The sequence below is a fragment of the Clytia hemisphaerica genome, unplaced genomic scaffold, assembly GCF_902728285.1.
Source record: "Clytia hemisphaerica strain Z4C2 unplaced genomic scaffold, Clytia hemisphaerica genome assembly, whole genome shotgun sequence".
Classification (NCBI taxonomy): Eukaryota; Metazoa; Cnidaria; class Hydrozoa; order Leptothecata; family Clytiidae; genus Clytia; species Clytia hemisphaerica.
In genome coordinates this window covers 1-12,277 of record NW_027103379.1, presented here as the reverse complement: position 1 = coordinate 12,277, position 12,277 = coordinate 1, and the positions used below count along the sequence as shown (strand labels likewise).

The 12,277-nt window shown below is 38.9% G+C and overlaps 2 protein-coding genes and 1 long non-coding RNA gene across 3 annotated transcripts; 2 read left to right on the top strand and 1 right to left on the bottom strand.

Annotated features, from left to right (window-relative positions):
- The first annotated feature begins 1,553 nt into the window (after positions 1-1,553).
- Positions 1,554-4,391, top strand: LOC136824769 (uncharacterized). The gene has a single exon (XM_067080742.1). It carries the CDS (start codon positions 1,554-1,556, stop codon positions 4,389-4,391), a length of 2,838 nt encoding a protein of 945 aa, XP_066936843.1.
- Positions 4,392-6,390: 1,999 nt separating this feature from the next.
- LOC136824760 (steroid 17-alpha-hydroxylase/17,20 lyase-like) lies at positions 6,391-7,910 on the bottom strand (the record flags this gene model as incomplete). The annotated part of the gene is given in 1 exon segment (XM_067080733.1): positions 6,391-7,910. A coding segment is annotated over 1 exon segment (983 nt), but the record flags the coding sequence as incomplete, so codon positions are not given.
- A 1,914-nt stretch (positions 7,911-9,824) lies between these two features.
- On the top strand, positions 9,825-12,265 carry LOC136824759 (uncharacterized). Its single transcript, XR_010849165.1, has 4 exons — positions 9,825-9,992; positions 10,607-10,657; positions 11,030-11,090; positions 12,236-12,265. It is a non-coding gene; the product is annotated as an uncharacterized lncRNA (long non-coding RNA).
- Positions 12,266-12,277: the final 12 nt, after the last annotated feature.

Sequence of the window (12,277 nt, the reverse complement as noted above, 5' to 3'; positions counted from 1 at the left end):
ACACACCGAGGCAGGTCTAGACGAGTTTATCGCATTCGTTGAAGAGGAGACAGCCTTGATAAACGATCCAAACTATTCAAGGCTAGCATTACAAGATTTCAAGGAGAAGACAACGCCCAGGCACGGGCAGAAGAAAGGAAGAGATTTCAAGTCTTTTCGAACGTCACCAAAACCTTCGCGTTGTCAAATGTGCGAGGAGATCCATGACCTTGACAAGTGCGAGAAATACCTGCAACTTCCAGTCAGCGAGAGGAGAAAATGGCTGTACAGAAAACAGTTATGCTTCGGTTGCTACAATCCAAGCGACGAGACCCATCAAGCTAGATCGTGTACGAGGAAAAGGAAGTGTGAAACTTGTAAAGGTGATCATCCTACAGGGTTGCATGGATACCGGAGAAAACCAAAACCACCTGAAAGAAGGAATGCCAATCGAGAACCGTCTGAACAGACCCAACAGCCAGTACCAGACCAACTCCCTTCTGAAGTTTTACCTCCACTCGTTGTATCCTTCGCGAAGCTTGACATGGAAGCCACCAGTCTCAACGTGGTGTTAGTTCGAATAACACATCCATCATCTGACGTCGTTGTCATCACCAAAGCATTGCTGGACACTGGTAGTCAAGGGACCTTCATCCACGAAAAGTTACTTGAGCAGCTGAAAGCTCCATCTGTATCAACTTCGATCTCCATCCAAACGATGAATGGTGTCACCACTGAATCGTGTCGAAGTATCAACAACCTCCAGATATCATCACATTTCGACCACAAGACCAAGATCCAACTTCTAAAGACGTATAGTAGATCTTTCATCCCTGTCGACAAAGATGAAATTCCGTCTCCAAGTAAGCTTCGAAGATGGACGTACTTAGAGAAAATCCATCCATTCTTGCAGCAAGACGATGACGATCTAGATGTTGGACTTCTCATCGGAGGAAATTGCCCACGTGCCCTAGAACCAATAGAAGTAATTCCATGCCAGGATGACGGACCGTATGCCTTCCGATCGGCTTTGGGTTGATGTGTCACTGGGCCAATCGTCACCAATTCTTCAAGCCAGCGATCAACAAGATGCAACTTTATCGCATTCTCCGAAGACAAGAGACCAACACGTTTTGTCTTTGAAGATAAGATCAAAGAAGTCGGGCTGAAAGAAACGGTGCTACAGATGCTACAAATGGATTTCTCCGAATCATCAAAACCAGGAGACCTCGAACGAATGTCGATCGACGATAAGCAATTTCTCGAGCTGATGGACAACAAGGTGAAGTTCATCGATGGACATTACGAGCTTCCATTGCCAATGAAGAACCCTGACGTGCAAGTTCCGAATAATAGGATCCAAGCTGTCAAACGTGCACGCAGTCTCAAACGTAAACTTCAGAAAGACAAACAAACTCTTCGATAAATCGTATGCCAAGAAAGTTACAAGCGAGAATATTGAAGGAAAGACTTGGTACCTACCACACCACGGAGTCTACCATCCCAAAAAGCCAGAAAAGATACGAGTCGTTTTCGATTGCAGTGCGACTTACGGTGGTGTTTCGCTTAACTCGATGCTTCTGCAAGCACCAGATCTTACGAATCAGATTGTGGGAGTGCTGTCAAGATTTCGAGAAGAGCAAATTGCGTTAGTTGCAGATATCGAAAGCATGTTTTATCAAGTCAGAGTACCCGTTGAACAACAAGACATGCTACGCTTCATTTGGTGGCCGGAAGGTAATCTTGATGCAGAACCCGAAGATTACATGATGTGTGTTCATTTATTTGGAGGAACACACTCCCCAAGCACTTGTAATTACGCCCTTCGACGAACAGCTATCGATAACAAGAAAGAATTCGGCAAAGAAGCAGCATCCACCCTTTTTCGAAATTTCTACGTCGACGACATGTTGAAAGGAGCAACCAATATCGAATCAACCGTCAAACTCCAACGCAACGTCAAAGGAATGTGTGCAGCCGGAGGTTTCAATCTCACCCAATTCATGAGCAGCTCAAGAGATGTGCTAGACGAAATCCCAGCTGACATCAGAGCAAAAGGAATCAAAGACGTTGACCTCTCAATCCAGTCTCTACCTATCGAAAGAGCCCTTGGAGTCAGTTGGTGTGTCGAGACAGACTCCTTTTGTTTTCGAATCGTATTGAAAGACACTCCTTTGACAAGACGAGGCATTTTGGCATCCATCAGTTCGGTGTATGATCCCCTTGGATTCGGTGGTCCGTTCATTTTGCCGGCAAAACAACTGCTACAACAAATATGTGCTGAACACAAGAGTTGGGACGACGAGATCTCTCCAGAGCAGCACCACGTTTGGGAGAAATGGCGCAACTCTTTGCATCTGCTTCAGGAAATCAGCATCCAACGGTGTATCGTACCATCAGATTTCGGTGAAATATCGGAAGTATCATTCCACCATTTCTCCGACGCCTCGACGAAGGGTTACGGTCAGGTCTCCTATTCAAGACTTGTCAACGACCAAGGGAGGATCCATTGCAGTTTCATCATTGGTAAAGCTCGAGTCGCACCCTTGAAACCAACCACAGTACCGCGATTAGAGCTGACGGCAGCAACTACATCAACCAAGGTCGCAACTCAACTCAAGAAAGAAATGACCCTCGTGCCAAACTACGAAGTTTTCTGGACCGACAGCAAAGTGGTTCTTGGCTACATTTCAAATCGAGCCAAGAAATTTCATCTCTTTGTCACGAACCGAGTTCAAGCAATCCACGATGGGTCTAACGTCGAGCAATGGAGATATGTACCAACTGACGACAACCCCTCTGACGATGGTTCAAGAGGGAAAACAGTTCAAGAGTTCGTCGAAAAGCAGCGATGGATCAATGGACCCGACTTCCTATGGCAACCAATCGAAACGAAATCCAAAGAACAATATCAAGTCGAGGATGACGATGTCGAAGTCAAAAGGGCAAAGCCAATGAAAGTCAATCTAGCAAGTATCGTGGAAAATGAATTCGAATTATTGTTCAAGCGTGTATCAAGTTGGTACAAGCTTAAACGTATCATTGCAAGAATGATGGCATGGAGACTAAAGAAGAAGGTTGACGTTGACCTTCTTTTCAAATCAGAGCTACTTATCGTGAAGTTAACACAGAAAGCAAGTTTTCCATCAACGATCGAACAATCAAAGAAAGGGATATTATCCAGGATGGATCCCTTCACTGACGACGATGGAATCATTCGTGTTGGCGGAAGAATCACCAATTCAACTTTGCCATGGAAGTTGAAGCATCCAGTTATCATACCAAAGAAGCACCCTGTGTCAATTTTGATCATACGGCACTTCCATCAGAAGATTCACCACGGAGGCAGAGATGCGACTCTTAATGAAATCCGACAAAATGGTTTCATGATCGTCAACGCTAATTCACGAGTTCGAAACGAAATCTTCAAATGTGTAACGTGCCGACGTATCCGTGGCAAGCTTGGTGAGCAGAAGATGGCAAATCTTCCATCAGAGAGATGTTCAGAGTCAGCACCTTTCACGTATACAGGGGTGGACATGTTTGGTCCATTCATTATCAAACAAGGACGGAAGGAGCACAAACGATACGTCGCTCTTTTTACATGCTTCGCAAGCCGCGCCATTCACCTCGAGAGCACGGCAACACTCGACACAGATTCCTTCATCATGGCATTGCGAAGATTCATCAATCGAAGAGGATATGTACGACAACTTCGCTCCGACAATGGTTCGAACTTTTTAGGAGCAGACGCGGAATTCAAGAGAGCAATCAAAGAGATGGACCAGGTGAAGATCAATGACTTCCTTCTTCGCAACAACATTGACTGGATGGGATGGGACTTCAACACACCATTGGCAAGTCACATGGGAGGAGTCTGGGAGCGTCAAATTCGATCATGTCGCTCCATCCTGACGTCACTACTAAAGAATCACAGCCAAAGTTTGAACGACGAGAGCTTCAATACAGTTTTGACAGAGGTTGAGACTATTCTTAACAGTCGTCCATTGTCAGTAGAGGTATTGAGTGACAGCAATAGCTTAGTTCCACTGACCCCAAATCAACTGTTGACATCAAAGACGAAGATCGTGATGGCACCACCTGGTCAGTTCACTGAAGCCGACATCTACAGTCGTCGTCGATGGAGAAGAGTGCAACACCTCGTCAATGAGTTTTGGTCACGCTGGCGATCAGAATATCTACAATCACTACAACCCAGACGAAAGTGGAATCAACCAAGACGTAACTTTGTTGTAAACGACGTCGTGCTCATCAAAGACGATTCGATTCAACGCAATGATTGGCGACTCGGTCGTGTTACTAGCGTGAAGACAGGAGATGACGGTAACGTGCGCAGTGTAGTCGTGCAAACGTCGAAGCGCAAAGAATACGAACGACCAATTGCAAAGTAATTAACGAATCCCCGTCAAGGAGCCATATTCAATAATCTTTGTATGAGAAGTGAATGAACTGAAATTCACTAGCATTTATTGATTGCGAATGAACTGAAATTCGCTCACGATGTTGATTGATTGCTATTATGAATAAAAGTATGTCATAAAGGGCACATTGAACTTGAATGTTTCAATTGGTTTATGGTATACAAGAAAAGATAGTTATCAAAAAATTTTGTTAAATATTTGTAGAAAATGAATTTGTCAATACATTTATAGTATTTATAGGTGGTCAGAATATACTCATCGGGGTCAGTGATATATTCCTCGCTACTGCGTTAGCAGTAACACTCTGCAATTCCGAATTTTTACAAGTTTTCAATCATTACCGCTTTGTTACCCCCTTGGAATTCCGCTTATTTTTGACGGATTTTTGTCTACCCTTATGGAATTCTACTGCATTTCAAACCTTACCCCCTTGGAACGGAAATGGACTTCCTCAACAGGGGGTGCACGATCTTTTTCTGGAAAAGCCCATTAGGAGAACAACTGAAAAAGATTTCAGGTCATTTCCATCAACAGATGACATTTTATGACTGTTTCTTTATTTTTAAGTACAGAATATGTAAAAAAATGAGACTGGCATCTGGCCTTTCCTACCAAGTTCCAGAGCCCATATTTCCTAACCTGATAACAGATTGTGTATTTTCTGGCCCAGTACGCTGAAGCTCTAAAGACGTGGGCGAAAATATACAATCTGAAGAATATGGTCGCGCGCCTGTACGCGGACCGCGTAGAATTTTATTTAAGAAGAACAGGTCCGAGTGCAATGTCAACAGGGAAGGGTGTCATGGCGGACAACTTTTGGGTCGGAAGATTTGTTAAGTTCTCTCAAAGCAAATTCAGAACTTTTTTGATAAAGAAGCATGCAAAACATTATTGTATTTCACAAACAAGGTTCTTTAATGGATGAATATGCTCAAAAAAGAATCATTTTTTGCTTTAAACTGATCACACAAGAGAAAACAAAGTATAATAACATCATACACAACTATCACTTAAAAAGAGAGAAAAATCATAAACAAACATCTTTATGAAGCTGAACTGAAGCTATAGAAAATGAATACAAACCATTACTGAATACCTTTATGAAGTTTATAAAGTATAAAGACCAAAAAACTTGAGTTTTAAAAACAATAACAAACATCCATTTTCACCTTCCGCCTCCATTTTGAAACCTTTCCACTCGCAAAGCATTGTGGGACAGAATTTTAATTCCTATCTATAAAACGCACTTTTTATGGAGCGCCATTTTAATTTTTAAGTTTTCGGCACAAGACAAAAAGTTGACTCAAAATTTCTGCAGAGATAGGGCCATTTTCCTCAGATGTTAGTTTTTAGCGATCTTCAGAGCTTCAGCGTGTCGCGTGAAGAAAACTCCACAGCTGCTATCAGGTTAATATTTCCAGGAAACGCCTCAACATTTCACAGTTTGGTGAATAATAATCTTAAATATAAGCAAGTTACTTCAACTAAATGGGTTTAACAGTACTTAATTCCTATTCAAAAACTTTTTAGACTCATTCAGAAATCCTACTTTGACAATAATTTGCGCTTTACCGCAAGATTTCTAAGTCCAAGTGTTGTGATTAGCTTTAGACTGCTTAATAGCCTATCTTTGAGACGCTGTATCTTCAAAACTACTTGAGATATCAAGGTGAAATTTTCAGGGTCTTATTTTCTTGTGTGATAGATCATTTGGTCTAAATTTCAGCAAAATCCAAGAGGGTGAGGTATCACACCATGAAGACTCTTAAAAAAAAATGACTCTTAAGCGTCTGAACCTCCTTGTAAAGTAGACTTCCAACTACTTGTTTAGAAGGATCAGGATTGAAGAACATCTTCCATTGAACAACCTGCTCAGAAGAACAGCGAGTTTGATCAAGAATCAGGGAAAATTCAGAAGAGTTATCAGCGAATATCTTGATCAAGGAAATTATATCTTTTGGGAGGTCGTTAATATATAAGAGGGGTCCCAGAGTAGAACCCTGCTGAAATCGGGGTCCATTGAGAGGGTTGACCATCAAGAACTACTTTATAACCTTTCAAATAGAAAGTTTTGGATCAAAAGATGGAGAGAGCCAGAATGCCCATACAACTTAAGCTTGAAAAGAAGACATTTGTGCTAAACTCAAAAGCTTTTCTTCCCTACCATACAATAAGGTAAATAAAAATAAAAATCGACAATCCATAAAAATTTAAAACATAAAAAAATAGAAAATATAATAAAGTAATATTAAAGAAAAAAGAAAAAGTGAGTAATAAAAAAATATAATAGAAAAAAAAAACAAGAAAAAAAACAAGCATCAATTCTAGAGCGAGGATGACTCGAAACCACAATTTGAAGTATCAAAAAATGAATTCTATATTCGTGAAAGATAAAAATCAACAACAAAAGAACTAATTATAACTAAGTAACTAAAAAAATAATCACGTAAAGATTGTATCAACTAACGGTAACATTGTCTATACGTTCATCCAATGTCCTCCTTTTTCAGTTATGTTTTCGTTTCGTCACAACAATTTTACGACGAGGTGGATTCAAGGTTGACCAATAGATGCCGTCTTTTAGACCTGGTAATTCTTCTCCTGGAGCATTTGAAACTTCAAAATTACGAAAGAAGTTAGTAGTGATGATGAATAGTTGCATTTTGGCCATTCTTTCTGCAATACATACCCGCGTTCCAGCTGAGAAAGGAAGATAGTGTGTTGGCTTCTCTTTCTTCAAACTTCCATCAACATTCAACCAACGTTCTGGTTTGAATTTCTCTGGTTCATCCCAGTGTGTAGGATCATAATGTATGCTGTAGAGGTTGACAAAGACCATTGTATCCTTCGGAATAGCAAAGCCCCCGGCTGAAGTATCAACGGTCGTTTTGTGAGGGAGACTAAGAGCGCCTACAGATGCCATGCGATGAGTTTCAAGTAATATTGCATTAGTTGTTGGACATACATCTTTATCCTCAGGAGATATTCGACGCTTCAGTCCAACATTCGATCTAACTTCCTCATAGATTCTTGTTTGATATTCTGGGAAATGCATCATGTAGAGGAAGAGCCAACGTAAAAGAGCAGCTTGGGTTTCCACACCTGCAAACAATAGTGAACTTACCACAGGTTCAATTTCTTCTCGAGTGATTGTCTCAAAACCAGCATCTTTCCATAATTCCTTGTTTTGTGAAAAATGAAGTAGATTATCAGTAAAATCTCTGATATTCTCAGGATCAAAAGTTGCGATATGTTCATCGAACATTTTACGTGTGAATTCTGTGTCTTGTTTTACAGCAAGTTTCAATTTCTTGAGTGCTTCGGTGTCAGGGAAATATTGCAGCCAAGGAAAAATTGATATGGCTTGGTTAGGTGTTAGACCTTCATTGGACATTTTGATGTAGCCCATTATATGCACGAACTCTGGATCATCAAAATCATACGTTTTGCTGTAGCACATATGACACATCGTGTTGATCAAAGAATTTTCTGTAAAGATAAAAAAAATATGAGTATTACTTTAAAGAAATTTATTTTAATGATAACTAATTTTGGCGATTTGCAGGATAAATCTTTCCTCCTGGCCCAAATATGAAAGCCCTAGACAGTTTGAAGTTTTGACGAACATTTGGCGAAAACTAATTTTTCAAATTATTGTCGAAATTCGCCAAATTCGCCAAAAATAGATTCTCGGAAAATCAGTTTCTTTAAGTTAGTTTAGAGATTTAAAATAAAAAAATGTTTAAAACACAGCTGGTTGGCTTCGGTTTTGAAACTCTATTGTTTCATTAAAACCTCAGTGCGCATGCGATGTATCCGGAGAAGTTCAATATTCAAAACAAAAGCAGTGCGCATATCCCGAAGAGTAAGAGTTTTACGCTCTAAACGAAGGAAGATACGACGTAGCCTATGTAAAAGTATGAAACTTTGCACAATTGTAGTATTAGGGGTCTAAAATGGATTTAAATCTCAGACCCAAAAAATTGGTTTGTGTATTTCACAGACCAGAACATTTACATACATTTGGAAAGCATTTTTCATGCCCGTTCAGAAGAACATTACAACCTGTATATGAAAATGAAGCCAATAAAAGTTATTACGGAAGGTTGTTTTAAAAAGACGTAATTGCTGACGTCAACAAAAATTTGAGAACCACAAAACACGTTTATTTTTGTGAAATAGCGCTCCGCAATGCATACGTCATAATTATTACTTTTCACTCTTTTGACATTTGTACGAGTTGCAATCCCACAATTCAACGCGGCTCAATTAAAGATACGTGCAAACTGTTATATATCTTTTGTCAAACGATGCAATTAACATGCAAAAGAGATTAACGCAAAGGTTGATGGGATTGGAACTCGTACAAACACATCGGTCGTGTTCAGACATGAAAGTTTAAGTTTAAGGTTTAAGTAGTACTTAGTTGATATGGGAATTAAGAAATGCAACGACTTAATTGTTATTTCATCTTTTAGATAGATTACATAAGAGAGGAATCCCCTTTTGAATGTCAAAACAACTTTCTTCTCTCTCTATCACTATTCATCAAAAATGGATTTTTTTTGTTGCGGAGTATGGGAATCTCCATATATATCCATGATATTCTCATTAAAAGCCCGTTAACTGCCTAAATTGCTAGAGACGCTCCGAGCGTCACTAAGTCATAAATTTCACGTTCTCTGTTCATAATTTACAAAAGGAGCATGCTTTTCACTTGCGAATACTGATTTCGTCTATTCAGAAAACTGTGATAATATCGTAAAAACGTTTTTTTTAAACCAGAGGGTGATTCCTTTTTAAACTTTGGTTTAACTTATGAGGAGCGTGCTGCTAAATACAAAAGGAATATAAAAGAAACATGTAGACTTAATTACTTTAAACCTTGGTCTGAACACAACCATCGAGAGTAATGATTATGTCAAAAATAAAACAGCGGTGCGCTANCCCAGTGGGCACAGAAAGTCCGGAGGACGACTATATGACGTCCAAATCACGTCCGCCCGTCCAAAGCCCGTCCCCGTCCAATCGAGACGTCCTTAAGACGTCTTTAATGGACTTGATTTGTTCAGGACGTCTAAAAGACGTCCGTAAAACGCCCAAAATTATGTTATTAAGACCGGTGATTGGAAGTCTGGTAACGAGTGTATACAAACATGACTGTAGCCGGGGGTGCAATATTTTATGACATTGATTTTGTAAATACAAATAATGGAGCATTTAGCAAGAATTTCACAAAATATGAAGTTCATTTTTATATCTTTCCAATTCAGGCATAAAATAAAATGTTCATATTACTTTTACTAATTGTCAGTTAATAAATAGTTAGTTGAAATAACCCCCCGACTACTTCTTGAAAATAAAAATGAAATACGGCGATCTGATTGGCCCGTTATAAAAGTTCTCCATAAAAATTTTTGAGGCGACAGAATATTTTTCAAAGCCAAACTTCGTGAAGAAAAGATGGTCATGGAAATCCTTTTGTCAATATTTCTGGCGATTTGACATCTTCTTTTTATGGTTCAAAAGATTGCTTAAAGTCGAGGATGCAAGTAACAAGATTATAGAAGAGTAAGTGGTAAAAAATTTCTTCTTTCTGTTTGTTTTCATATCGCCATATACCAAGGAATAAAATATTACCACAGACAAGCTCAAAAATCTAGGGTTTTAAAGAAAATCTTTTTGCTGCATTTTGTATTCTGAACATCCTGGTTTCTTCCACCGCTGATCAAGTTTTGAGTGTTCTCGTTCGACTTTTGGTTTAAGCTTTTCATTCCATTTTGTAAACAATAAAGACACAAGGGGCCACATGAATTCAAGACTTCTTAAGATACACGTCAAAGCAATAAAACAAGGCCCTCTTTTCTCAAAACGTTCGTCTCTGTAGTTTATGTTGGGTTGGCATTTTTAGTTGGGTTTAATTAGCTAGCGGTTGGCCTTTTCAATTTTTAGAAAAATATTTTCTATAATGTGCGTTTCGAATGTTTTGATTTAGAAACGTTCTTTTTTTTAAAACATTCGAATACGAAATTCATTTTGTTTTGAACATTCGAATCGCCAAAATGCCGAATTTTTTGTTTTGATTCTTTTTATTGAAACTTTTTTGTGAGCCAAGCATAATGTGGTGCTCTTCAGTTTATAAAATGTTGGAATAAGATTATTATTTTTGCCATTTTCATTTTAAGGAGGTTATGCTGAAAAGATGGAGCAAAGACTTTTGATTGATCATTATCCAGGTGAGTGACGATCTAAGACGATCCTTTCTCTAATAATTGGCTAGAAAATTCTGAAAATTAACTCACATTATAATGAGTTTCTAAAGTTTAATTTTTTTGATAAGTTCTTTGGGAAGCAAGTACAAATTTCTTTTTTTCTGAAAGAACAGAGGAGACACAAAAGTATTTTGTTCAAAAAGAGACCGGTGAATTGCAATAACTGTGACTTTTGATTAGTTGACAACAACCCACTTCAGTGGTGGAAGACAAAATCAGAGAAAGATTTTCGATCAAAAGGCGTTATTATTTAATCAAAATAAGGGTCTTATTGTCGTGAAACTTTAGTTTAATTCGTATCAGAATACCCTGATTGACTGTTACTTTACCTTTTAGGTTCGTATCCATCCTACTGGCCCTCTGGAAAATGCAAAATTAACTGATTGTTCAAAGCAAGGTATGCTATTCCAGTGGCGGCCTGGCAGGGGGTGCAGGGTGTGCAGTGCACCACCCAGAAAGATCTGAGAGGGGCGCCAAAAGAGCTTTTCAAGGGGGCGCCAAAATTTTGTTCATGTTTAATTGGGCAATTTGGCGCCCTTCGGCACGTTTATCTTATAGCGCCTTTTATGAGTACAATTTTCATTTTTTTTCGCCTGCGGCGCTCTATTTTACCCTTTTACATCCTTTCTCTTCAATATTTTCAAAACTTCTATCAATATTGAATCAGAAGTAACAGAAGTGTTGTGTATCCACCAAGGGTTAAAGAGAATGCTTACCCCCAAAATGAGAGATTGCCAAAATGATCAAAACTTGTTAATTTTCGCTGTGGTCTTATACTGACTAACTTTCTCCGTTTTAGAAGATCTTTTAGGCTGTTTGACCTTTCTTACATCAAATTTGTTTGCCTGCGGCGCCAAAAATATAAAGAAACCTTCCTCCCAACTTCAGAATTTTTGGGGCCTCTTTCAGCTATTGATCTTTAATGGAGAGTAAAGTCAGAACATCTCGCGTTACAAAGATAATCCAATTGTCTCCTGTCCAAGAGAAAGTAGTCATGTTTAATGTTTGGAATTTTGTGTACTGATAAGGAGAAAAAGTTAAGATAGTTTATAATATCTCACTTAATGATGGAGGGCGCAAATAAGGACAAAAATACCAGGGGCGCCAATTTCATAGTTTGCACCACCAAGAAATTTAAGCCAGGCCGCTTCGTTGGTGTGTTTTAGGTACCAACAGTCAACTTTATTATTGACGAATAATACACCCCTCTTTCAGTGATCCGGTGATAAATTCTTAACCACTTAGGAATGAAATGAAGGAAGTAATCGAGATAACATCAGATTAAAGTTTTCGGTTTTTTTGACCCTCAACCCTGCTTTCTGTTTTTATTTTAGGACAAGATTGAGATATTCTAGGCTCTTTATCCAATTATACTCTTGAATTTCTTAGAATTCAATTTCGGCTTAGCATTGTCCTTAAATTGTTGTAGCTTCATTACTATCTAGGGTATATTAAAAAAGAGCTTGTATTTATAAAGTTTTTGAGGGTTTATCTACTCTTTCCCAAAATCAAAACTTTTTTTTCCTCATTTTTTTTCTCCAGATTCGGTCAACACTATTGCGTAAATCTAACTCGTCAGTCCAG